The sequence below is a fragment of the Saimiri boliviensis genome, chromosome 21 (genome assembly GCF_048565385.1).
Source record: "Saimiri boliviensis isolate mSaiBol1 chromosome 21, mSaiBol1.pri, whole genome shotgun sequence".
NCBI lineage: Eukaryota > Metazoa > Chordata > Mammalia > Primates > Cebidae > Saimiri > Saimiri boliviensis.
The window spans coordinates 24,879,874-24,907,259 of NC_133469.1; the positions used below are offsets into that span (position 1 = coordinate 24,879,874).

The 27,386-nt window shown below is 44.0% G+C and overlaps 1 protein-coding gene and 1 non-coding gene across 2 annotated transcripts in view; one reads left to right on the forward strand and one right to left on the reverse strand.

Annotated features, from left to right (window-relative positions):
* The first annotated feature begins 104 nt into the window (after positions 1 to 104).
* The window catches only part of PI4KA (phosphatidylinositol 4-kinase alpha), a 151,077-nt gene continuing 123,795 nt past the window's right edge, over positions 105 to 27,386 (forward strand). The window contains exons 1-3 of the mRNA XM_010330469.3: positions 105 to 335; positions 19,886 to 20,002; positions 24,665 to 24,758. Coding sequence (XP_010328771.2) covers positions 108 to 335; positions 19,886 to 20,002; positions 24,665 to 24,758 — 439 coding nt within the window. The 5' untranslated portion in view covers positions 105 to 107. The remainder of the gene's footprint in view (positions 336 to 19,885; positions 20,003 to 24,664; positions 24,759 to 27,386) is intronic.
* Positions 9,771 to 9,874, reverse strand: LOC120361084 (U6 spliceosomal RNA). Its single transcript, XR_005577444.1, has one exon. It is a non-coding gene; the product is annotated as a U6 spliceosomal RNA (small nuclear RNA).

A 27,386-nucleotide genomic window follows, 5' to 3' on the forward strand; every position in this document is an offset into this window, starting at 1 on the left:
CCGCAGCCTACTTCCCACCCCCTCTCTCCCCTGCTGCGGTGGGCTCGCCCCGCAGCCACGCCCTACATAGTGTCGGCTACGGAGAGGTCACGTGGCGGGAAAGCCGGATGCGGCTGCGCCTGCGCCCTGAGGTCGGGCGCTCGCGGGCCGGGAGCGGGGAGCCGGCGGGCAGCGCCGCGGCGCCTGAGGTGATGGCGGCGGCCGCGGCCCGGGGAGGTGGCGGCTGCGGCTCGGGCTCCGGCTCCGGCTCCGGCACCTCGCGGGGTTTCTATTTCAACACAGTCCTGTCCCTGGCCCGCTCCCTGGCGGTGCAGAGACCAGCATCCTTGGAGAAGGTAACGTCGGCGGGCTCGGCCGCGGGCTGACAGGAGGAGGGGCTGGGGCGGCGAAGCGGGGAGGCTGGATGAGGGTCTACGGGAGGCCGAGACGGGGATCGCGGGCGGTGTGTGCGGGAGGGAGCGCCTGAGGGTTGGGATCTGGCAGGGGAAGGAGGCTCCAGAGGGAGGGGCCGGTAAAAAGATAAGGGTCGTGGGGGAGGGGTCGGCGGGGCCTTCGCCACGCCTGCAGGTGGGTGGTCGTGGGCGAGGTGGGGACGTGAGCTGCTGGCCCGCCGAGCATCTTGTGACATCGCGGGGGTGGAGGCTGGGTGGCGGGCATCAGTGAGCAGCAGTGGATGAGCAGAGGACCAGGGGTCAAGACGTGGGGCTCTGCTCCGGATTTCACCTGCTTTGTATTACGCGAGCTTGGGAAGATGCCTTTCTTGTAAAATGGGGATGCTTTTATTTGCTTTACCGGCTTCACCTGACTGTGGTGGCCAGGAAACGAAACACTGCTGAAAGTTATTTCTGACTGCAAACCAATTGCGCAGTGTTATTCTACGAGGCTGGGGGCGTTAGATTGGGTAAAAGGTTGTCGGTTGGCAGAAGGGACGGTGACAGGGAAGGGAGAGTGAACTGTCAGTGGGCAACGAAGTGAACTCGGGATTGCTTCAGAAGAGAAAGGTGAAGTCATGACAGAGCAAACCTCATCTTGGGCGAAAGGTGATGTGCCTTGAGATCTGGAAAGAGCACAGATTAATTTAGAGTCAGACTTAAATTTGTTCTCTGCACTGGCACTTACCGTATCCTCGTGGGCAAATGACTTTAACTCTTAGAGCCTCTGTATCCTTTCCTGTAAAAAGAGGTTGTTCTTGAGAATTAAATGAGTTCTAGCATAAAACGTCTTGCACAGGGCTAGGCACACAATGGGTGAGCAGTAAATGTCAGCTTTCTTCACCCACCAGTGTGTGAGGAGTTTCAGCACAGTGTTTAGCCCTGAGGGATGGAATTACTTTCCCACTTAACTTTTTGGCGGATGGAGGATGTTTTCCGACAAGATAAGAAGACAGTGGTGACTGGAGACCAGCCTGCTGCATTTGGGAGTGGTTTTGTGGCTCTCTGCTGATGGGTGAAGCTGAAAGGCTGTTTTAGGCACTTTTGGCAGAGTGGCCTGGTCCTTGGCCTTGTTGGTTCTCAAACCTGATTTTATCACACACCTTTACGGTGAGCAGGTCCTGGCAGATTGGTGCTAACCTGACTTCTAGCTAAAGAGGGAGTACAATGCAATGGAAAGGACACGAGTTTGGAAAATAGGACCTCTCAATTTAAATCCTGTATCACTTGCTTGCACTAATGTGACTCTAGACAGGTCAGTTCCCTTCTCTGATACTTTGGTATCTCCTGTCGAAAACTGGATAGTACTTCATAGGAGTGTTGTGAAGATCAACAAAAAGGCATATGGGTACCTAAAGTATGATCACCAGCCGGGTGCGGTAGCTCAAGCCTGTAATCCCAGCACTTTGGGAGGCCGAGGCGGGTGGATCACGAGGTCGAGAGATCGAGACCATCCTGGTCAACATGGTGAAACCCCGTCTCTACTAAAAATACAAAAAATTAGCTGGGCATGGTGGCACGTGCCTGTAATCCCAGCTACTCAGGAGGCTGAGGCAGGAGAATTGCTTGAACCCAGGAGGCGGAGATTGCGGTGAGCCGAGATCGCACCATTGCACTCCAGCCTGGGTAACAAGAGTGAGACTCCGTCTTAAAAAAAAAAAAAAAAAAAAGTATGATCACCGTTATCATTAGATAGTCTGACTAATGGAGCATAGTGCTCTTTTTTTAAATTTTTTTTAAGATGGGGTTTCACCATGTTGGTCAGGCTGGTCTTGAACTCCTGACCTCAGGTGATCCACCTGCCTTGGCCTCCAAAGTGCTTGGATTACAGGCGTGAGCCACCACACCTGGCCGCATAGTGCTGTTAATTAAATCAAACTCATCCTAGCTAGTCAGCACATTGTCTTCTTAGGAGAGCCAACAAGTGTATCTTATGTCTGATAGTTGGATTCTGGGAGAAGAGAGTGCAGGGAATTGGATGGTCTTTAAGAAGCTGGTCCTGCAGCTCCAGCAGTGGTAGCACCCTTTCCACTCAGTTACTCTGAAAAGGGCACCTTGAGCTTAATTTGCCTTCTTTAGCCGTGATCACTAGTTATGAGATCATTCTGTAATTGCAGCATTCTTAGCTTTGTATCTTGTAATACCTGCTTCAGTTATGAAAATTTTATACACACACACACACATATATTTCTTTTTTTCTTTGATAGAATCTCGTTCTGTCTCCCCAGCTGGAGTGCAGTGGTGTGATCTCAGCTCACTGCAACCTCTGCCTCCTGGGTTCAAGCAATTCTCTGCATCAGCTTCCCGAGTAGCTGGGATTACAGGTGCCCACCACCACACCTGGCTTATTTTTGTACTTTTAGTAGAGATGGGGTTTCACCATCTTGGCCAGGCTGGTCTTGAACTCCTGACCTCATGATCCACCTGCCTTGGCCTCCCAAAGTGCTGGGATTACAGGAGTGGGCCACTGCTCTTGGCCATCAAGATTATATTTTGTGGCCAGGTGCGGTAGCTTGTGCCTGTAATCCCAGCACTTTGGGAGGCTGAGACAGGCGGATCACTTGAGGTCAGGAGTTTGAGAGCAGCCTGACCAACATGCTGAAACCTGGTCTGTACTAAAAATACAAAAAAATTAGCTGGGCATGGTGGTGCATGCCTGTAGTCCCTGCTACTTGGGAGGCTGAAGCAGGAGAATTGCTTGAACCCAGGAGGTGGAGGTTGCAGTGAGCAGAGATCATGACACTGCACTCCAGCCTGAGCAAGAGAGCAAGACTCTGTCTCAAAAACAAAAAACAAAAATTAGCCCGGTGTGGTGGTGCGTGCCTGTAATCTCAGCTGCTTCGGAGGCTGAGGCAGGAGAATTGCTTTAACCAGAGAGGCAGAGGTTGCAGTGAGCTGAGATTGCGCCATTGCACTCCAGCCTGGGCAATGAGAGTGGAACTCCATCTCAAAAAAAAATTATATTTTACAAGGAACACAGCCACAGCTGCAGGTTGGCAGCTCCCTAATGCCACTTACTTTGGTAAATACTTCAGTCTCATGGGCAACATTTATCAGTCACTTCTTTTTTTTTTTTTTTTTTTTGAGATGAAGTCTCACTCTGTTGCCCAGGCTGGAGTGCAGTGACCAGATGTCAGCTCACTGCAACATCTGCCTTTCGGGTTCAAGCTATTCTTCTGCCCTAGCCTCCCAAGTAGCTGGGACTACAGGCACGTGCCACCACACCTGGCTAATTTTTTTATATTTTTAGTAGAGACAGGGTTTCACTGTATTGGCCAGGCTAGTCTTGAACTCCTGACCTCAAGTGATACGCCCGTATTGGTCTCCCAAAGTGCTGGGATTACAGGCGTGAGTCACTGCGCCTGGCCATTACCAATTACTTCTGTGGAGAAGAATGAATAGAGCAGCTCTGGGGCCACTAGAGCCTCTTGATGTTGGGCGCTTGAATGCTTCCCTCAGTTCTGTAACTATTAATGATAAAGGTGGTTCACTATGCCTAGATCCTTTTTACAAACCATATGATTTATGTTGAATACTTGCTTCCTTCTGGGAATCTGATTGCTAGACTAATGTAGGGTATTGAGTCTCTAATGGACTTTCCTGGTCGCAAACTTTGCATATGTGTGTTACATTTTTTGCTGCTGTAGCAAGGAGCAAGCTTGATGTATATCCTCACAGGAGGGAGAGGACATAAGGGTTTCTACAGGCACCCCTGACGTGATTTTAGCGATGCTTGAGGTCTTTTCCCATTGCTGATATCCATTCACTGTAAAAAAACTTAGCCATGAGTACAACTCTATATATGTGAGTAGTCTGGGGGACCCCTGAAACAACTTATTTCGTAGAGGAACCTTCTGTAAGTGGCTGACCCCATTGCATGTATGTGAATTCCTCTTGTCCTCATCTGAGATCTTGAGACTTGATTATGCCAGGGATCGTTGTTAATATGTAGTCCTATAATATGTGTCTTACTACATTTCTCTATTTTAAAGCAATTAACAAGAAGCCTTTAGCATTCCCAAGGAAAAGTTTCTTGTTCTTAGGAGTAAAGGAATTTGAGAATACGCACCTGAGATAATAAAGATGGAGACTTATGGGGGGAGATAAGTGTTTAAAATTCAATCCCTCCCCTTCTCTCTCCCTGCTTGCCCTTCTTCTCTTTGCTTCTATTCTAGTTTTTTTTTTCTCTCTCTTCTTTCTTCCTGTGAAGTCAGAGGACTGCTCGGAGCTTGATCTAGTTGGGGTTGATCTGGGGAAGTCTAAGTCTGCAGAACCAGAGCTCACATCTCAGCTCAGACATTGTTAACTCAGGCAGCCCTGACATATTTTTAGTGACACTTGAAGTACATTAATGGCACAACCTTCCCTACCTTTTTCTCTCTACATGCCACAGTTGCTTCCTCTAGTCATTCACTCTAATCCCAGTCTGTGAAACCAAGCATATTACCGTGGACTTTACTATTAAGAAAAATTACCTTTGGCCGGGCACGGTGGCTCACACCTGTAATCCCAGAACTTTGGGAGGCTGAGGCGGGCTGATTGCTTGAGGTCAGGAGTTCGAGACCAGCCTGGCCAACATGATGAAACCCTGTCTCTACTAGAAATACAAAAATTAGCCAGGCATGATAGCGGGCACCTGTAATACCAGTTACTTGGGAGGCTGAGGCCAGATAATTGCTTGAACCCTGGAGGTGGAGGTTTCAGTGGGCTGAGATCTCACCGGTGTACTCTGGCTTGGGCGACAAAGCCAGACTCTGTCTCAAAAAAAAAAAAAAAAATTACTTTTAGAAAACATTTACTGAGCCTCTACTGTTTATTGGCATGTACTAAGCCAGGTAAATCAGCAGCAGTGCTAACTTAGTGTTTCAGGTAAACAGCAGCAAGTCAGCCTTGCTACAGTTCTCCCATCTAATCTTTTTTTTTTGCTCTTTCCTTTAATAAACCAATGAAATCCCATCTACTTTTTTTTTTTTTTTTTTTTTTTTTTTTTTTTTTTTAAGTAGAGATGGGAGTCTCACCACCTTTCCCAAGCTGGTCTCAAACTCCAGGGCTTAAGGGATCCTCTTGTCTTGGCCTACCAAAGTGCTGGGATTATAGGTATGAACTACCTCAGCTGACCAAGATTCCATCTACTCTCATATTTCAGGTCTGGTGACTAGACTCCTGCCATGTTCACATAGCCAAAGCCAAGACCCTTGAGCATGTGTTCTCTGATCCCTGTCTGAGCTTTGAGCTTTTCCTGCTAGGCTGTGCTTTAGAGTGGGGCACCACCCCCAGGATTGAAGCCCACCTCAGAGGACCCTCTCTCTGTTAAACCCTTTGAACGAAGTCCTACCCAATCCTCAGCCCTCTCCCTTTGGGAGGAAGATAAGAAGAAAAAAATAGGCAAGAAAGAAAGTGAGCCTTTTCAACATTGGAATCTCCATATACAATTGGCTTCCGGACTCCTCCTTCCTGATTTCTATCTGCCCGCTAGTCTTGTTCTGCTTTCCTGCTTCTCACCTGTCTTCAGAATGTTGCTTAGCCACCCCTACCAAGCTTCTTCCTGGCTCTGCCTGGTTAATCTTTCTCTGTGTCAGGGAAATTCAGTGGCCTATTTCTGTCTCTCCTCTATAGGCCTGTGTTAAACCAATGGACCCTCAGTCCTGGGATACCAAGAGTCATGAGCAGAACTGCAAAGTAGAGACAGCATTCCTTGTCCTCCTAGTCCTCTCCCTACCCTCAGGAGGCTTTGATTAGAGCCCTTTTTCCATGTCCTGAATGTTTTCTTTGCTTTCTTCAGTTAGAATGCCAGAGTCCTGAGGTGTCTTAGCTAACAATTGATCTGATTTTTTAAGGAAAATAGAGACGGGGTCTCACCATTTTGCTCAGGCTTGTCTCAAATTTCCAGGCTCAAGTGATTTTCCTGCCTTGGCCTCCCAAAGTGCTGCGATTATATGTGTGAGCTGCTGCGCTCAGCCTGATCTGATGTTTAAATGGCACTGTGGCATTAGGGACAGGCTGAACCCTCTCAGGTGGACGTATGTGCTCCGTAAGATGAGTTAATTCTAATCTGTAGTTGGAAGAATGTGTGGCTTGACGCTTAGGGTAGTGGGCTTTCTGGAGTTCATCATTATACAGTCTGTCCTTTACAGTGGTCTGCCGTGGAATAAACATCATAGTGTTGGCATTTTTTCAGCATCATGAAGCTGAGAATTTCCCATCCTCTTTTTCTTTCCTTTGTGAGGCTGTGTTAAGAGCCACCCGAAGACTCAGAGGAGAGGGAATGAGGGTCGTCGGAGGGTGTACATGTTTCCAGAATCGTTGTTTTTAAGTCAACTCTAACATATTTTAAGAAGAAATTGGAAGAAGAAAAAACCTTTACCTGTAACCATGCCCTGTTAACTGTTACTTTGCTAGGCTGCCATAGCAAAGTATCACAGACTGGCTTAAACAACACAGATTTATTTCCTCCTCATTCTGGAAGCTAGAAATTCAAGATGGATGTGTCAATAATGTTGATTTCTTCCGAGGCCACTTTCTCCCTCTCTGTTCATGTAGCCTTCCCTTAGTGCCCTCCTGTGTCCCAGCTGTTTGCCTCCCCTGGGGGCAGAAGTGTTCTATTTCTCACTGCTTACTGCAGATTCTCTTTTCTGCTGTCTGTATTTGCAGTTTGGACTCATTGGAGATGTGGTTGCCTCTCATCTTTGTCAGCAGTAGCTATTCCCATCACTGACATCAGTTGCTGAAATTTATGCATTTTGTCTTCCTGATTGCTTATTTATGTTTTTATTTTTGAATTTGCTTCTGTCGTATATTCTGGCATGCTGGAAAAAAGGCTGGCCTTTCATGAACGTGCCAAGTCAGCCAGAACACTACTTTCATTTGTGTGGTAAACTGACAAATCAATGTAGGGTTGAGGCAGAAATCCTCAGGTCTCACTTGCATTTGTTTATTGAGTCCTGAGAGGCTCTGTCTCTGCTGCAGAAGCCATTCTCATTTCCTGAATGTTTTTCTGTGTTTAGAGCTGGTCTGGAAGCCTGGATTCAGGATAACCTAGGTGGCTGGGCACAGTGGCTCATGCCTGTAATCCCAGCACTTTGGAAGGCCGAGGCAGGCAGATCACCTGACATCAGGAGTTTGAGACCAGTCTGGGCAACATGGAGCAATCCTATTTCTACTAAAAGTACAAATATTAGTGGGGCATGGTGACGTGCACCATGGGATTACAAATCCCAGCTACTCGGGAGGCTAAGGTAGGAGAATCACTTGAACCTAGGAGGTGGAGGTTGCAGTCAGCTGAGATTGCACCACTGCACTCTAGCCTGGATGACAGAGAAAGACTCCATCTCAAAGACAAAAAAAAAAAAAAAAGTATAACTAAGGCTACACTATTATGAAAGCAAAAGATGGCACCATCCATTCATATGATAAATCTTTGGGGGTTAGCTGTGTTGCACGCACTGTGCTAGGCCCTGACATTAAAGGAATGAATAAATAGACATTAAAAAAAAAATGGAGGTAGGGTCTCACTGTGTTGCCCAAGCGGGTCTGTAACTCTAGGACTCAAGCCATCTGCCCCCTTCGGCCTCTGAAAGTGCTGGGATTATAGGCATGAACCACCATGCTGGCCTAGACATTTTTAAAAACTAAAATTACATTTTTTTGGAGACAATTTCACTTTGTCACTCAGGCTGGAGAGCAATGTCGTGATCATAACTTACTACCGCCTTGAATTCCTGGGTTCTGGGGAATCCTCCTGCTTCAGCCTCCCAAGTAGTTGGGACTATAGGTGTGCACATTGTACCTGGCTAATTAAAATTTTTTTTTTTTTTTTTTTTTTAGAGATAGGGTCTTTACCTAGGCTTATCTCAAACTGTGGGCTCGAGTGATCCACTCACCCCAGCCTCAAAGTGCTGAGATTATAGGCGTGAGTTACTGTCAAAATTTTAAAAACTTTTAATGAGTATTTACAGTCTCAGGGACCTATGGGGACTCCTTCAGTGTGCGCCACCACACTCCGCTGATTTTTTTGTATTTTAGTAGAGATGGGGTTTCACCATATTGCCCAGTCTGGTCTTGAACTCCTGGCCTCAAGTGATCTGCCCGCCTCAGCCTCCCAAAGTGCTGGTTAGCCAACGTGCCTAACTTGAATGTTTAGATTTTTGTTGTCTTCCTTTAGGGAATGTTGGCCTTTGTTCTGGTAGGCAGTTGCTTGTGGTTTAATTTGATCCTTCTGAGGCTGGGTTTTTCAAAAGTGCTTTGTTGAGATATAATTCACCTACCATAAAATTTACTTATTTAAAATGTACCATTCATTGTTTTTAGTGTGTTCACAGAGTTGCCAATCCGTCACCATGATCAATTTTAGATCATTTTCATTGCCATCAAAATAAACCTTGCTGTTACCCTCCAACCCTACCATCCCCATCCCTAGGCAACCACTAATTTACTTTCTGTCTTCTATAGATTTGCTTATTCTGAACATTTTATAGAAATAGAATTATATAAGATGTGGTTCTTTGTGACTGAATTCTTTTACTTGGCATATTTTTAAGTTTCATCCATGTTGTACCATGTATCATTACTTCATTTCTGTTACTGAATAATACTTGATTATATGCATAGACCACATTTTATCCATTCATTTATAGGTGGATGTTTTGATTGTTTCTACATTTTGACTATTATAAATAATGTTGCTATGGAAATTCATGTACAAGTGTTTCTGTAGACATATTTTCATTTCTCTTGGGTCTTTAGATGTGGAATTGCTGGACCATACAGTAATTCTAGGCTTAACCTTTGAAGGAACTGCAAACTGTTTTCCAAAGTTACTACATCGTTTACGTTCCCACCAACAGTGTACAGAGGGCCGGTTTTCTTTTACATTGTCAGCAACACTGTTTTGTCTGTCTTTTCAATTACAGCCTTCCTAGTGGGTATGAAGTGGGTCTTATTCTGTTTATTTGCATTTCCCTGATGGTTAATGATGTTAAGCCAGCCTATTCTATCCTAGAACAGCCACTCTTTTGGCTAATTGTAGATCTCCTTTGTAGATACATCTATTCAGATCCTTTGCCCATTTTTAAATTGTAGTATTTGTCTTTTTATTAAGTTGTAATAGTTCTTTATGTATTTTAGATACAAGTTTCTTAATAGGATATATATGATTTGCAAATATTTTTCTCCCATTCTGTGTGTTTTTTTACTTTCTTCATGGTGTTCTTTGAAACACAAATGTTTTAAATTTTGATGATGTCCATTTTGTCATTTTTGTTTTCTTTTGTCCCTTGTGCTTTTGTGTTGTATCTAAGAAACCGTTGTCTAATTCCAAGGTCACAAAGACTTTTTTTTTTTTTTTTAATGGAACGCTTCACGAATTTGCGTGTCATCCTTGCGCAGGGGCCATGCTAATCTCTGTATCGTTCCAATTTTAGTATATGTGCTGCCGAAGTGAGCACGACACTTACGTTTTTTTATTAGTAGTTTTATAGTTTAGCTCTTACATTTGAGTTTTTGATCCATTTTAAGTTTTTATGTGATATGAGATGGGGGTCCAATTTCATTCTTTTGCATGTGAATATCCAGTTGTCTTAGCACTATTTCTTGGAAAGACTATTCTTTTTTCCATTGAGTGGTCCTGGAACCCTTGTCAAAAATCAGTTGACCATAAATGTGAGGGTTTATTTGGTCTATATGTCTTTCCTGATGCTGGCTACTATACATTCTTGATTACTTTAGCTTTGTAGCGAGTTTTGAAATTGGGAAGAATGTGTCCTCCAACTTTGTTCCTTTTCAAGATTGTTTTTGCTACTCTGGGTCCCTTGAATTTCCATGGGAATTTTAGGGTCAGCTTGTTATTTTCTACAAAGCACTCATCTAGAATTTTGATAGGGATGGTGTTGAAACCAGAGGTCAGTTTAGACTGTATTGCTGTATTGTCCTCTTTTTTTTTTTTTTTTTTTTTTTTTTTTTTTTTTTTTTTTTTTTTTTTGACATGGAGTCTTGCTTTGTCACCCAGGCTGGAGTGCAGGGGCATAATCTTAGCCTACGACAACCTCCTGGGTTAAAGCAATTCTCCTGCCTCAGCCTCCCAGTTAGGTAGGACTACAGGTGTGCACAGCCATGCCTGGCTAATTTTTGTATTTTTAGTAGAGACCATGGTTTTGCCACGTTGGCCAGGCTGATCTCGAACTCCTGACTTCAAGTGATCCACTCACCTTTGCCCCCTGCAAAGTGCAGGGATTGCAGGTGTGAGCCATTGTGCTTGGTCTGTATGGCCATCTAAACAATAGTAACTGTTTTGATCTATGAACATGGGATGTCCTTCCATTTATTTAGGTTTTATTTTCAGCAATATTGTAATGTTTCTTAGTTTTGCACTTCTTTTGTTTTTATTCATAAGTATTTTGTTCTTTTTGATGCTATTTTAAATGAAATGGTTCTCCTTTTTCTTTTTTTTTTTTTTGAAACAGGGTCTTACTCTCACTCAGGTTGGAGAGCAGTGATATGCAGTGGTATTATCACAGCTCACTACAGCCTGGACCTTCCAGGCTTAAGCAATCCTCTCACCTCAGCCTCCAAAATAGCTGGGACTGTAGGCACAAACCACCATGCCTAATTAATTTTTGGTTTTTTTTTGGTAGAAACTGGGTTTCACTGTGTACCCCAGGCCGGTCTTAGGTTTCACCATGTACCCTAGGCTGGTCTTGAACTCCCGAGCTCAAGTGATCCACACGCCTTAGCCTCCCAAAGTGTTCAGATTACAGGCATGAGCCACTGCTCCCAGCCTCCTGGCTAATTTCTGAAATTTTTCATAGAGACAAGAGTCTCCCTATGTTACCCAGGCTGGTGTCAAACTCCTGGGCTCAAGCAATCCTCCTGCCTTGGCCTCCCAAAGTACTGGGATTACAGTTGTTTTTCTTTTTAAAATTTTATTCATTTTTCTTCAACTTTCAGGTTTAGGGGGTACATGTGCAGGATGTGCAGGTTTGTTATACATGTGCCATGGTGTTTTGCTGCACACGTCATCTCATCACCTGTGTATTAAGCCCAGCATCCATTAGCTATTCCTGTTTGTTTGTTTGTTTGTTTTTTGATGGAGTCTTGCTCTGTTGCCCAGGCTGGAGTGCAGTCGTGTGATCTTGGTTCACTGTAACCCCTGCCTCCGGGGTTCAAGCGATTTTCCTGCCTCAGCCTCCTAAGAAGCTGGGACTACAGGCACCTGCCACCACTCCCAGCTATTTATGTGTGTGTGTGTCTTTTTAGTAGAGATGAAATTTCAGCATGTTGGTCAGGTTGGTCTCAAACTCCTGACCTTGTGATCTGCCCGCATTGGCCTCCCAAAGTCCTAGGATTACAGGCGTGAGCTACCGCACCTGGACCCCCTGCCTTTTATTTTTTTGAGCCTGCACTGTCATCCATTGCAGTGTGGGAGTCTCAGCTCACTGCAGCTTCTGCCTCCCAGGTTCAGGCAATTCTCCTGCCTCAGCCTCCCGAGTAGCTGGGACTATAAACACAGGCCACCACGCCTGGCTAATTTTTGTATTTTCAATGGAGATGGAGTTTCACCATGTTGACCAGGCTGATCTTGAACTCCTGACCTCAAGTGATCTGCCCGCTTTGGCATCCCAAAGTGCTGGGATTACAGGCGTGAGCCACTGCACCTGACCAGCTATTTGTTCATGATACTCTCCCTCCCTAACCTCCTCACAGGCCCCAGTGTGTGTTTTTCCCCCACCACATGTTCATGTGTTCTCATCATTCAGCTCCCACTTATAAGTGAGAATGTACATTATTTGGTTTTCTGTTCCTGTGTTTTTGTTTTTGTTTTATAATTGACATAAAGTTTATATAACGTAAAATTAACCATGGAATAGTTTTCTTAATTTAGTCATTGATGCTTTATAGAAATACAATTGATAGTCATAACTTAATCTTGTATCCTGTAAGCTTGCTGAAATTGTTTATTAGAAGGTCATAAATCCGTCTGCAAATGACCAAAGAACATCTTTTTTATTAAGACAGGATCCTGCTCTGTTGCCCAGGCTGGAGTGCAGTGGCACTTTCATAGCTTACTGCATCCTCTAACTCCTAGGCTCAAGCAGTCCTCCCACCTCAGGTACCCAAGCAGCTGGGATTACAGGCAGTCACTACTGCACCCGGCTCAAAAGAGCATCTCTAATAAAACTCTGATCCAGGGTGCTTGTAGGAGCAGATACTGTTCCACTTTTATCTGTAGGTCCATGTGTGTCATGTCACAATCACCTTTGTTTATCCTGATAGCTCTGAGTCACTTTGAAAATTTCACCTTAATTTCAGTATTTTTTTGTCTGAGTGGACAGTACATTTGAGAAAGATAATTAAAAATGATTTTAACAGAAAAATATACCATTAATACTTAAATCTTAGTCTTTAGTTCTCAGGGAATTTTGTTTCTCTTGAAAGACTGTTCCCAGAGGTTTTAAATAACAAAAAATAGTACTCTTTTAAACAAATCATTTAATTATCCAACTTCTGTAATGCTATTATTGTGGCTTTATTTTGACCTAAATACCTTACAAATACCCTCTGTTATGGTTCTCATCTGTAATTTTCTGCCCAGTCATCCAGACTTAAAAAGAATCTTATTTTCTCCTTGGTTTAGTGTTTCCTTACCTTGGCAGCCAAAATTTACATCTTCGAGATGTGTGTCTTTTAATACCCTTGGGTAAAAGTATTGCCAAGAGTCCTTACCAAAGTCTGAGTCAGTCATATCTGTTGCTTCCCTGTGATCCACTGATTTATTGACCTTTTGAAAATGGTGGGTGGAGCCCCTCTGGATCCTTTTCGTGAATGGGAATAACCCTGGCCATCGTGGTCAGATTTTGAGCTTAATGACTTTTCCCTACCCCCGAGACAGAGTCTTGCTCTGTTGCCCAGGCTGAAGTGCAGTGGTGCGATCTCAGCTCACTGCAACCTCTACCTCCCAGGTTCAAGTGATTCTTATGTCTAAGCCTCCTGTGTAGCTGGGATTGCAGGCGCATGCCACTACGCCTGGCTGATTTTTGTATTTTTAGTTGAGACAGGGTTCACCATGTTTGCCAGGCTAGTCTCAAACTCCTGACCTCATGATCTGCCTGCCTTGGCCTCCCAAAGTGCTGATTACAGGTGTGAGCCACCATGCCTGACCTTAATAACTTTTTATAATGACCCACTCCCCCTAAGACCCCTGAAAACAAAAAACTTGCTAGTTTATTGTAAAATTCTGATTCTGAAAAGCCATTTTGTGGTGTTTTTTGTTTGTTTGTTTGTTTGTTTTTTTCCATTTTTTCAGACTATAGGATTAATGCTTTATCCTGCATTAGGACTTTGACCTCTCTGTGTCTGTTTCATCATGTGTAGAAGGTGGATGATTCATAATAGCTACCTAACAAGCTGTTGTGAGGATTAAGTATGATCATAAATGAGCTTCTGGCACTTGATAAATAATGTATTAGCAGTCATTATTTAGGGAATGGCACCCACCAGAACTGGGTGTGATGATTTCTATAGGACCCGGGTTCAAGTCTTCAGATGTCTTTCTCGTAAGAGTCCCAGTTTCTGAGAGCATTTCGTGCCAGGCTTTCAGGGCCCTCTGTCATTTAGTTTCTGACTTGTGTTATTTGCTAGTTGTGTCATTTTTATTAGTTTTGTAATTCCTGCTGGATTGTAACACTCGTGAGGGAGTGCTTGTACATTATATATTTCTTCATTTGAGAGTTCTTCCATCCATCCCTCCATTCATTCAGTGAGGCAGCAGATACTTATTCAATGCCCAGCACTGTGCCTGGTACTGACTATCTGACAAGTATCACAGCATAGTTAAACCCTGCATTCTAGTACCCCTGTACCTTTTTTCTTTCCTCCTCACCTCATCAAATGTTTGTGACCGTGGCTGTTTTAGTTCACCAAGTAGTTGTTAAAGTTCTGAAATGTGTAGGGTGCAGTGGAGTGATGAGGAAGTCATAGTACTCTCTGCAGTGAGAAGATAAGTATACAAGTGACTCTTAAGATGTAGGAAGGTAGCCGGGCGCGGTGGCTCAAGCCTGTAATCCCAGCACTTTGGGAGGCCGAGGCGGGTGGATCACGAGGTCGAGAAGATCGAGACCATCCTGGTCAACATGGTGAAACCCCGTCTCTACTAAAAATACAAAAAATTAGCTGGGCACAGTGGCGGGTGCCTGTAATCCCAGCTACTCAGGAGGCTGAGGCAGAAGAATTGCCTGAACCCAGGAGGCAGAGGTTGCGGTGAGCCGAGATCGCGCCATTGCACTCCAGCCTGGGTAACAAGAGCGAAACTCCGTCTCAAAAAAAAAAAAAAAAAAAAAAAAAGATGTCAGGAAGGTAATCATCGTGGGAAATAGAGAGTTCTATGTGAGCTCTTGAGAAGTATGATGCTAGATACTACATCAGGTTGCTGGGGTCTGGAAAATGTTTGAGAGGCTTGAGACAGTTGAGATAGATCTTGGAAGGATGGGTTGAATTTTTATAGGGGAGATGAGCAGGTTAAATAAAATGTTTCAGATGTGTCATAACCATGGAAAAGGCAAGACAGGAAGAAATGAGAGTTGATACATAGGGGTCTGGGTTTATGAAAGAAGTTGTGGGCTGAGAGTGTGCACTGAGTGTTCACTGGGCAATGGAGAGCCATTGAAGGTATATGAACCGAAAGTGGAAATACTGGAGTAGGAAGAGACAAAGTGAGAAGGAAGGTCTAGTTAGGAGCCTGTTGCCTCAGATGCACTTAACTTATATGGACCTATCCTAACCTGTAAAACAGGAATAGGATAACACATGGCCTGCCTCCTGGGCTCAGGCAATCCTCCAGCAATCTTCCCTCCTTAGCCTCCTGAGCTTCTGGGACTATAGGTGCATGCCACAGGCCTGGCTAATTTTTAAATTTTTTGTAGACAGTCTCACCATGTTGCCCACCCTGGTCTTGAACTCCAGGGCTCAAGCAGCCCTCCTGCCTCAGCCTCCCAAATTGCTGGAATCTAAACTTACTGCGAATAAGAACACAGGTGATGTCAATCTTGAAAATCTATGCCACAAGAAGTACTAAGCAAATCAATGAGAAACACCCGGAGACCCTTTACCTTATGGTCTGCTGAAGACCAGTGACAATTCACCAACACTGATACAGCTGTGGTGGGATATTTTAACAGCTAAGCAAATCAAATGTATTGCTTGGCATTTGCCCTGAAAATGTGTTAATGAATTACCACTGTAATTTTTTAAAAGAAAGCAAATCATTTTTTGTTTACTTGGATTTTAAAAGGTAAATATAAAGGGTAGCACAGATCTGACAGAAAAGCACCTTCTAACCTGAAGAGGGGTAACATTCTTTGTCCTAGTGATTTTCCTTCTACAAATGATTGTAAACATATAATTATAACTCAGGCAAATATTGCACAGAAATATTTATCACCGTGTTGTGTATATAAATTAAAAACTGGAACAATCTAAATAACCAATATTAGGAGAATAAGGGATGATTCAGCCACTTGGTAAAATAGTAGGTTGAAATATATGAAACTGCTGATATTCAACCTAATATTACAGACATTACAAATGGTGTTTTTCTAGGACTATACAATGACATGAAACACAATGTTCTAAATTTCTATAAACCCATGAGAGGAAAGATCTTAATTACTGTATATAGAAAAAACACTGAAAGATTCTAGAAGAATACAGCTGAATAAAAATAAAAATAAAAAGGCCGGGCTCGGTGGCTCACATCTGTAATCCCAGCACTTTGGGAGGCTGAAGCAGGCAGATCATGAGGTCAGGAAATCGAGACCATCCTGGACAACATGGTGAAATCCTGTGTCTACTAAAAATAAAAAAAAATTAGCTGGCGTGGTGGTGCATGCCTGTAGTCCCAGCTACTCGGGAGGCTGAGCAGGAGAATTGCTTGAACCCAGGAGGCAGAGATTGCAGTGAGCCGAGATCACGCCACTGAACTCCAACCTGGAGACAGAGCAAGACTCTGTCTCAAAAAAAAAAAACCCAAACAAACGAAATACAAAAATAGATATAAAAAAAAATCTCAAAATGTTAATAGTTTTGAGAGGAAGGATTACCTGTGGTTTTACTTGTAAATACTTTTATATTTTCCAAAATATGTTCCCTGAGAAAACATTATTTAAGTAATGAGAAAAAAATCAGTAAGTTAAAATAAGAATATTTACATATTGGGGGAAATGCATTCTATTATGATTAAATGCTTAGACAAAAGAGCATAAAGTAACAGACAAGAGAACAGAAATGCTAAATTCCACTTTTTAGTGTTCATCCATAAGGAGAATGTGCTTCACAATCAGAAGGAAAAACAAAATACAGAGAGATCTGCAGACCAGCCACTACAGAGTGATAACTTCAGAGATTCTAGCCACTTTCAAAATGTTCACCAATGAGTCACACTCAAATCTTGATATAAAGGGTAAAGACTCTCAAAAAACAAACAAACAAAAACTAAATCAAAGGAAGGTGGAATCACAACAGAACGAGTCAATGAGATTGAAAGAATGCTAATTAATGAGTGAACACCGAAGCAGGAGGAAGAATTGGGGGCCCTATCAAAGCCTATGCACTTTGCTCTGTCCTATGCAATACTTTATCAGTACCCTGCACTAAAACGCAGAAGATACATCCCACCACAAACCTGGCAGGTGAAACTAATGTGCTAGAAGACGGCACAGAGACTTTAAAACTTGCCAAAATTGTCATAACCTCATTATTAAATATGGAAAGGACATAACGGTACAGGAAAGATAACTCATTAATATTCCCACACACCAAACACATACACAGTTGACGTTTTAAATATTTTTGCTGTCAGTCCTTTTCTGTGTTCCTGGAGAGTTCTTTGGGAACAGGGTAAAGATCATGCTTTGTTACTCTGTTGCATATAAATAAATCTAATGTTTACAGCTTTTACCTGAGTGAAAGAAATGCCACATGGACTTTGGAGTTAGACCTGAAGTCACATCCTGGCTCTGGTACAGTTAGGTGGCTGACACGCTGAACCTCAGCTTCCCCTTCTGCAGCAGCCTTGTGGGGCTACAGGTCATGCACCTGAGTAGCTGGCATAGTCATTTTCTGGAGCGAGTACTCACTTAACTTTACCTAAGTATTTTTTATGCTACTATTCTCCAACAACTGCATCAAACAGCATCTTTGAGTCACTCATGTCAATGTGCCTTTCATTCATTCATTCAGTCACCATTTACTAGACATCTATTCCATGGGAGGCACTGCCCTGGTATTGTGGATTCAGAGCAAACCAGGTAGCTCAGTAAATTGCTAACTTATTGCCTGCTTTTGCCTTCCACTAGCCGCTATTATAGCATATCCAGTAACAATAGATAATGTTTATTGAGCATGGACTATGTGCTATGCTCAGTCCCACACATTTGATTTTTTTTTTTTTTTTTTTTTTTTGGTGACAGAGTCTCGCTCTGTCACCCAGGCTATAATGCAGTGGCATGATCTTGGCTCATTGCAACCTCTGCCTTCCAGGTTCCAGTGATTTTCCCACCTCAGCTGCCCAAGTAGCTGGGACTACAGGTGTGCACCACCATGCCCAACTACTTTTTGTATTATTATTATTTTTTGAGACAGTCTCGTTCTGTTGCCAGGCTGGAGTGCAGTGGCATGATCTCTGCTCACTGCAACCTCCGCCACCCGGGTTCATGTGATTCTTCTGCCTCAGCCTCCCCAGTAGCTGGGACTACATGCATGTGCCACCATACCCAGCTAATTATTTTTAGTAGAGACAGGGTTTCACCATGTTGGCTAGGATGGTCTTAATCTCATGTGATTCGCCCACCTTGGCCTCCCAAAGTGCTGGGATTATAGGTGTGAGCCACCGTGCCTGGCCTACTTTTTGTATTTTTAGTAGGATGTGGTTCGCCGTATTGGCCAGGCTGGTCTGGAACTCCAGACCTCATAATCTGCCTGCCTTGGCTTCCCAGAGCACTGAGATTACAGGCGTGAGCCACTGTGCCAGCCACACATTTAATTTTTTTTTTTTTTTTTTGAGACGGAGTTTCGCTCTTGTTACCCAGGCTGGAGTGCAATTGCGCGATCTCGGCTCACCGCAACCTCCGCCTCCTGGGCTCAGGCAATTCTCCTGCCTCAGCCTCCTGAGTAGCTGGGATTACAGGCACGTGCCACCATGCCCAGCTAATTTTTTTGTATTTTTAGTAGAGACGGGGTTTCACCATGTTGACCAGGATGGTCTCAATCTCTCGACCTTGTGATCCACCCGCCTCGGCCTCCCAAAGTGCTGGGATTACAGGCTTGAGCCACCGCACCCGGCCACACATTTAATTTTTAAAAGAGCCGGGGAGGCATTGTTACTGCAGGTTGGTTTGGGTAACCTGTTCATAGTCAGGGGGTGGTGACCCCCACTTAGGCTGTCCTAACACCAAAATGCAAACTTCAGTCATTGCATCTTACTCCCTCTGAGTATACAGTTTTAACTCTCAGCTCATACTCCTCAGAGTCTTTGTGTTTTTGGGGGGCATGTGTACAATCATTTCAGCAGCTGGAGATGTCCCGTGATCTTTTAACTGGAAAAAAATTATGACTTATTGGTTACATGGACTCTTTGGACTTTTATTCTACTCTGTGGGTTTCTTTCTTTTTTTCTTTCTTTTTTGAGACAGAGTCTTGCTCTGTTACCTGGGCTGGAATGCAGTGGCATGATCTTGGCTCACTGCAACTTCCATCTCCTGGGTTCAGGTGATTCACTGGGAAGACAGGTGTGGGCCACCACACCTGACTAATTTTTGTATTTTTGGTAGAGACAGGGTTTCAACATGTTGGCTAGGCTGTTCTCGGACTCCTGACCTCAGGTGATCCACCTGTCTTGGCCTCCCAGAGTGTTGGGATTAAAGGTGTGAGCCACTGAGCCTGGCCTATTTATTTTTTATTTATTTTATTTATTTTTATTATTATTTTTCCAAGACAGAGTCTCCCTCTGTCACCCAAGCTGGAGTGCAATGGCACAATCTTGGCTCACTGCAACCTCTGCCTTCAGGGTTCAAGCAATTCTGCCTCAGCCTCCTGAGTAGCTGGGATTACAGGCACGCACCACCACGCTTGGCTAATTTTTATATTTTTAGTAGAGACAGTATCAACACATAGGCCAGGACGGTCTTCATCTCCTGACCTCGTGATCCGCCCACCTCAGCCTCTCAAAGTGCTGGGATTACAGGTGGGAGCCACTGTGCCTGGCCCTTTTTATTTTTATTTACTTAAGAGATAGAATCTTACTATGTTGGCCAGGCTAGTCTCAAACTCCCAAGCTCAATTTATCCTCCCAATTCAGCCTCATGAATAGCTGGGATTGCAGGCATCTGCCACTGTATTCAGCTTGGTTTATTTTGAATGTGGTTTTCTATTTTGTGGAATTGTTTCTTTTTGGGGGTCTCATTTTCTAGGTCCAAAAGCTTCTTTGCATGTGTCCAGTCGATTTCCATGGGATCTTCCAGTTAGATGAAAGACGGAGAGATGCAGTGATTGCATTGGGCATTTTTCTGATTGAATCTGATCTTCAGGTAAGTCTTCATGAAATTAAAAGTTTCTTCATTGTAAAAGGGGGTGTAGTGAGCATTTAGATTTGTATCTGCTTATATTATCTAAAGCATTACTTGAAGAATACATTTGAACCTAATCAAAGTGGTTAGTGGGGAGGGTAGGACAAGGTGGGAATGAGGCTTCCTAATGTAAATCTTAGAAAATTTGAGTTTTTTGGAATTGTGTGAATATATCATGTTATAAAGAAAATGTGTTTTGTTTGTTTGTTATTATGTGCCACAGAGTAAGTTAAAATGCTTTGAAAAGTAACTGTGTGCCTTCCAGGATATGTTTGGTTTTCAAGCTCAGGTAAAATGCTCATAAGTCAGATTCAAGGGTACTGTATTTCTCCTTCCAAAAGGACAGAATCATTTTAGGTAATTTTGATATAGTATCTTTTTCAAAATTGTGATATGCATACGTGTGTGTGTGTGTGTGTGTAAACTTTAAGAGTATGTATCAGTATACTTTTTTTTATTTTCGAGATGGAATCTTGCTCTGTTGCCCAGATTGGAGTACAGTGGTGCAATCTTGGCTTACTATAACCTCCACCTCCAGGGTTCAAGTGAGTCTCCTGCCTCAGCCTCCCAAGTAGCTAGGATTATAGGCGCAAGCTGCCATGCCCAGCTAATTTTTTGTATTTTTCATGGAGATGGGATTTCGCCATGTTGGCCAGGCTGTCTCAAACTCCTGACCTCAGGTGATTCGCCCTCAGCCTTCCAAAGTGCTGGGATTACAAGCGTGAGCCACACATGCACCACCATGCCCTGCCTCAGTGTACCTTTTAATAGGGACTTAAAAACTAGCCCTGTAGCTCCAACAAAAAAACTAGTGTGACTGTTTTGTGTGCGTATTTTTATATTTACCAAAGCTAAGTGAAACAAATGATTGATCATTGTCTATTGAATATTTGTTTTCTTTTTTTATATATTTTTTTCTTTTTTTCTCTCCCAAAAACCACAACCTTGCTTTGAAGTATTGAATATTTATTTGTCTATGTACTGTTATCACTACCAGATACCATTTCTAAATTCCAGGTTTAATCATGCTGTGTTAGGTAAATAAAGATGTTAGATGTTTGAATATTTAGGGTCCAGAAAAGATTGCTCCTATCTCCTGGAAATTTTGCTCCAATAAGCATTAATATTTTGACAGAGTATTTATACATTTGAAAAAATAAGACTTTTAATTATAGAGTAGTATTTTAACAATTAAATACGTTACCTAATCAAGATTAATTAAAAAAACAAAATTAGATGCATATGCTGCATTTTGGCTTTTCTTCTATCTATTTATTTATTTATTTTTGGAGACAGAGTCTCACTTTATTGCCTAGGCTGGAATGCAGTGGCAGAGACATTATTTAATGCAGCCTTGAACTCCTGGGCTCAAGAGGTCCTCCCATCTCAGCCTCCTGAGCAGCTGGGAATAGAGGCATAGGCATGATTTTTGAATTTTCTGTAGAAATGAGGGTCTTGCTGTGTTACCCAGGTTGATCTCAAACCCTGGTCTCAAGTGATCCTCCTGCTTAGACCTCCCAGAGTGCTGGGATTACAGGCATGTGCCACCATAACCAGCCTGCCTGTTTATTTACAAATGTGAAAAGAAAGAAAACCATTTTTACTTTTTCTGTTTACCATATCCTACATACATATAAAATGAATTATAAAGGGCAAAACGTTAAAAATTTTTTTTTGTGTAAGAAACTATTGTTCAAATGTGGATTACTTGATAATATCTTTGGCAAACACGTTCCTTGATAGATTAGCCTGTATGTCCTGAAGGTGTTGTATTAAGATGACAACGAATAGATGAGCACAAATTACTTTTGGTGTCATTCAGGTTCTGAGTGAGGCCTAGCAAGATCTCAGGTGGCATGTGACATTGTCCCTTGGACCATAGAGTTTGCCTGTATGTCCAGGATAGCCCATCGGCCTCCTGTATACAAGAGAGGAACCTAGCATGCTTTGCCAGCCGCCTAAGAAAGCCCTAGGGACCACCTTTCTTGGTTTACCTGGTGCTTAATATTCCTCGCTCCTCTCCAGGATGGGCCATGCATTGACCTCCTTCCAGTCCCAGCAGTGGGCTTCCATGGCAGCAGAGCTGTGGCCAGAGGAGCTGAGGTGGTTTTACTCACTCTGTGCTGCTAATGTCATCACAGTTTATATAGGAAAGAGCCACCTGGAGCCACTTCCTCTGCAGGAGGCCATGTGGTTCAGGCCTTACGGAGTTTTGTTCCTATCAGTGCACTAGGATCCTGGACAGATGTCTTAGCCAGTTCCTTTTTAAAATTCTCTTTGTTTTTTTTTTGTTTTGTTTTGTTTTGTTTTTGAGACGGAGTTTCGCTCTTGTTACCCAGGCTGGAGTGCAATGGCGCGATCTCGGCTCACCGCAACCTCCGCCTCCTGGGTTCAGGCAGTTCTCCTGCCTCAGCCTCCTGAGTAGCTGGGATTACAGGCACGTGCCACCGTGCCCAGCTAATATTTTGTATTTTTAGTAGAGACGAGGTTTCACCATGTTGACCAGGATGGTCTCGATCTCTCGACCTCGTGATCCACCCGCCTCGGCCTCCCAAAGTGCTGGGATTACAGGCTTGAGCCACCGCACCCGGCTGGTGATCATACTTTAGGTACCCATATTTTACATGGTTTGCCCATTCACTGTGCTAGGCACTTGATGTATAGATTTCACTCCAGAGACTCATTCCCTTCAGTAAAGGCCTACTGATTTTTTTTTTTTTTTTTTTTTTTTTTTTTTTTTTTTTTTTTTTGAGACGGAGTTTCGCTCTTGTTACCCAGGCTGGAGTGCAATGGCGCGATCTCGGCTCACCGCAACCTCCGCCTCCTGGGTTCAGGCAATTCTCCTGCTTCAGCCTCCTAAGTAGCTGGGATTACAGGCATGCGCCACCACACCCAGCTAGTTTTTTGTATTTTTAGTAGAGACGGGGTTTCACTATGTTGACCAGGATGGTCTCGATCTCTCGACCTCGTGATCCACGCGCCTCGGCCTCCCATAGTGCTGGGATTACAGGCTTGAGCCACCATGCCTGGCCTTTGTTTTTGGTTATCTATTATGGTATAACAAACTTAGTGCTTAATACATCATTTTGTTTATTTGATTCATGAATCTGCAGTTTAGACAGGGCTGAACTGACTCTATTTAGTGTAGGTTAGGGGGCTGGAATCACCTGAAGTCTCTCATTCCTGGGTCTTATCACAGCATAGCATCTAGGTTCCAGGGCAGGTGTCCTGAGAAATGGCCAGGTGGAAGCTGTGTGCCTTCTGTCATGTTTTTATGTTTTAATTTTTTTGAGACAGGATCTCACTCTGTCGCCCAGGCTGGAGTGCAGGGGCACAATCTCGACTTACCGCAGGCTTCACCTCTCAGGCTCAAGCGATCCTCCCAAGTAGCTGGGACTACAGGCACATGCCACTGCACCCAGCTAATATTTGTATTTTTAGTAGAGACAGGGTTTTGCCACATTGGCCAGCCTGGTCTGGAATTCTTGAGCTCAAGTGACCTACCTGCCTGGGTCTCCCAAAGTGCTGGGATTACAGGTGGGCACCACTGTGCCTGGCTGCAGCCATGTTTTTAAAACTACCATGTGGGCCGGGTGCAGTGGCTCAAGCTTGTAATCCCAGCACTTTGGGAGGCCGAGGCAGGTGGATCACGAGGTCAAGAGATCAAGACCATCCTGGTCAACATGGTGAAACCCCGTCTCTACTAAAAATACAAAAAATTAGCTGGGCATTGTTGTGCGTGCCTGTAATCCCAGCTACTCAGGAGGCTGAGGCAGGAGAATTGCCTGAACCCAGGAGGCGGAGGTTGCGGTGAACCGAGATCGCGCCATTGCACTCCAGCCTGGGTAACAAGAGCGAAACTCCATCTCAAAAAAAAAAAAAAAAAAAAAAAAAAAACTACCATGTGGGTTCTCAGCATTTCAGAACATAAGATAGTGCTTCTTTCCTCTGGAGCACATCTGTCCTTAACTGCAACAATTATAAATAGGGAAATAGCTCTGAATCCAATGATGGAAGGTTATGAAGCTGTATATTAGTGTTGATTGGCTAGTTCAGAAACTAGAGTAAAGTAATTTTTCATTGGACTAATGTTAGCTATAAAATCTGATGCTCAACTTGAGAAAAGCAAGAGGAAACATGAAGTAGAAAATGTAATAAAATCAAGGAAAGAGGACAAGGGACGTGAACAGAGAAAAGCATCACCAAGTTGAGATGCTCACACTATGAGCTTCTCTCCATCCTTAGGATCTTATTCTGGGGCTCATGGATGGGTTTTGGGACTCTAAACCTTTCTCACTGAAGACAGCTTTGAGTGTGTACACATGCGTACCTTCTGGAGAGGCCCAACCCCCAGAGGAGGCCTGAGCAGGCTGGACCCTCAGCTCCAGAGGGCAGGTATAAACCCTTCCCTTTGGCTTCTTTGGTATGGGTTGATGGGACAGCCTCTGGACTCTGCAATGTGAAAACAGGAATGGAGTGATGCCATGTGAACTTACATGCACTTTACATTATCCCTGGAATCTCCAAGATGATTAGGATGTGGATATGCTTTGGGCTTAATCTGGGCTGAAAAGCTACCAATCATTTATTTTATTAAATGTAATTTATTATTATTTTTTTTAGCACAAAGATTGTGTGGTTCCTTACCTTCTTCGACTTCTCAAAGGTCTTCCAAAAGTGTATTGGGTAGAAGAAAGCACAGCTCGGAAAGGCAGAGGTAATTGTATGTCATGTTTTCCCTGAATATAAGAAAAATTAACCATGTTCAGTGTTTGTAGGATCAAGTGTTTATTCATACTGACACATCAGATATGTCTTACTCCACTCTTGGTTATGAAACAACTGACTGCCTGTAGCATTGTGGGCTGAGCTTACATCCATGTGTTGTCCAAAGCCCGTGGATGAGTTGGGGAGAAGGTGGGCCTGGGCAGGCCAGCTTTCCATTGCATTCTTCTAAGAGTGAGCAAGAATATTGAGACCTTTAAGAACCTTTTCTCATGTCTCATTGGCTGGAATTGGATCACCTACCCATCCCCAAATCAGTCACTATTGCCCTTAGAATTTATAGGCTCACTGTGGAGTGAGGTCAGTTCTCCAGATTATATTGCTGCTGCTCAAAAAGGGTGAGATATGGAGGTTGGGGACTCAATAGCAATGTTCACTGTAAATAGTTTCATCACTTTGTTGCAAAGTTCCAGTTAAACTTTGCACCCTTTGTTGCTAAGTTCCAGTTAAACTTTGCACCTTTAGAAATGGACTAAATTGGCCAGACATGGTGGTTCACACCTGTAATCCTAGCACTTTGGGAGGCTGAGGTGGGCAGATGGCTTCAGCTCAGGAGTTTTAAGACTAGTCTGGGCAGCATGGCCCAGTATGCTAAACATAGGTTTTGCCATTCTCATTAACGTTCTGGGCCCTGCAACACCACCATGGCTGGTGTGAACACATGTACAGAGGTTACCATCTCCATCCCCGTGCTACCACTGCCGTTAGTGCAGATATGCACACAGACCCCAGCGGCCCTGCACCGCTGCAGCTGCCAATGCTCACACAGAGGCTGGCGTCCCCAGGCCTCCCAGCACCCCATCTCAGCTAATGAGTGTGCACCCCACCACACTGCTGGTGCTGCTGGCACAAGCAAAGAGGCTGCCACTATCTGACAGAACGCTTTGGCTGGCACTACCTTTCAGAGTGTTGTGGCCATGGTCCAAGAACACTTAAGTTCCTCCACGGTTGCACGTTCTCAACCTCGAAGAACCAGAGAACAAAGCTGAGGGCCCAATATCAGCCCCCAGGAGTTGGAGGAAACAGCCCAGGAGTGCTGAGCTGAGCCTTAGCCGCACCCCCCCACCCCAAAATCTACCAGAAATGAAGCCAGTTGACTGAATCCAATCAAATCACCAGAGACATCAAAGAATATGAAAGCACCTCTCACGCCCCCCTACCCCCGGCAAAAAAAAAAAAATCCATTCAAAGGACAGCAACTTCAAAGATTGAAGGAACATTAGCCCACAAAGACGAGAAAGAACCAGCACAGGAACTCTGGCATCGCCAAAAGCCAGTGTCTTCTTGCTGCTAAATGACTGCACTAGTTCCCCAGCAGTGGTCTTAATCAAGCCAAATAGAATTAGAAGTAGAATTCAGAATATAGATAGGAACAAAGATCATCAACATTCAGGAGAAAGTTGAAACCCAATCCAAGGATTCTAAGGAATACAGTAAAACAGTAGAGGAGATGAAAGATGAAATGGCTGTTTTAAGAAAAAACTGGCTGGGCATAGTGGCTCACACCTGTAATCCCTGCACTTTGGAAGGCCAAAGTGGGTAGATCACTTGAGGTGTCAGGAGTTCGAGACCCATGTTGGCCAAGAAACCCCATCTCTACTAAAAATACAGAAAATTAGATGTGGTCACAGGCACCTGTTATCCCACCTACTTGGGTGGCTGAGGCGGGAGAATCGCTTGAACCCGGGGGGTGGAGGTTGCAGTGAGCTAAGATTATACCACTGCACTCCAGCCTGGGCAACAGAGCGAGACTCCATCTCAAAAAAAGAAAAAACAAACAAATTGAGCTGATACAGATCAAAAACTCACTTGAAGAATTTCAGCTGAGCGCCATGACTCATGCCTGTAATCCCAGCATTTTGGGAGGCCAAGGCGGGTGGATTACAAGGTCAGGAGTTCAAGACCAGCCTGGCCAACATGGTGAAACCCTGTCTCCACTAAAAATACAAAAATTAGCTGGGTGTAGTGGCGGGTGTCTGTAATCCCAGCTACTCGGGAGACTGAGATAGGAGAATTGCTTGAACCCGGGAGGCGGAGGCAGCAGTGAGCCGAGATCTGGCTACTGTACTCCAGCCTGGGTAACAAAGCAAGACTCTATCTCAAAAAAGAAAAGAATTGGCCGGGCACGGTGGCTCAAGCTTGTAATCCCAGCACTTTGGGAGGCCGAGGCGGGTGGATCACGAGGTCGAGAGATCGAGACCATCCTGGTCAACATGGGGAAACCCCGTCTCTACTAAAAATACAAAAAATTAGCTGGGCATGGTGGCACGTGCCTGTAATCCCAGCTACTCAGGAGGCTGAGGCAGGAGAATTGCCTGAGCCCAGGAGGCGGAGGTTGCGGTGAGCCGAGATCGTGCCATTGCACTCCAGCCTGGGTAACAAGAGCGAAACTCCGTCTCAAAAAAAAAAAAAAAAAAAAAAGAAAAGAATTACAAAATAAGATTGCAGGTATTAACACCAGAATTGACCAAGCTGAGGAAAGAATCCTGGAGCTCAAAGACCAGCTCTCCAAAATAACTCAGACAAAAATAAAGAAAATAAAGAATGAATACCTCTGAGA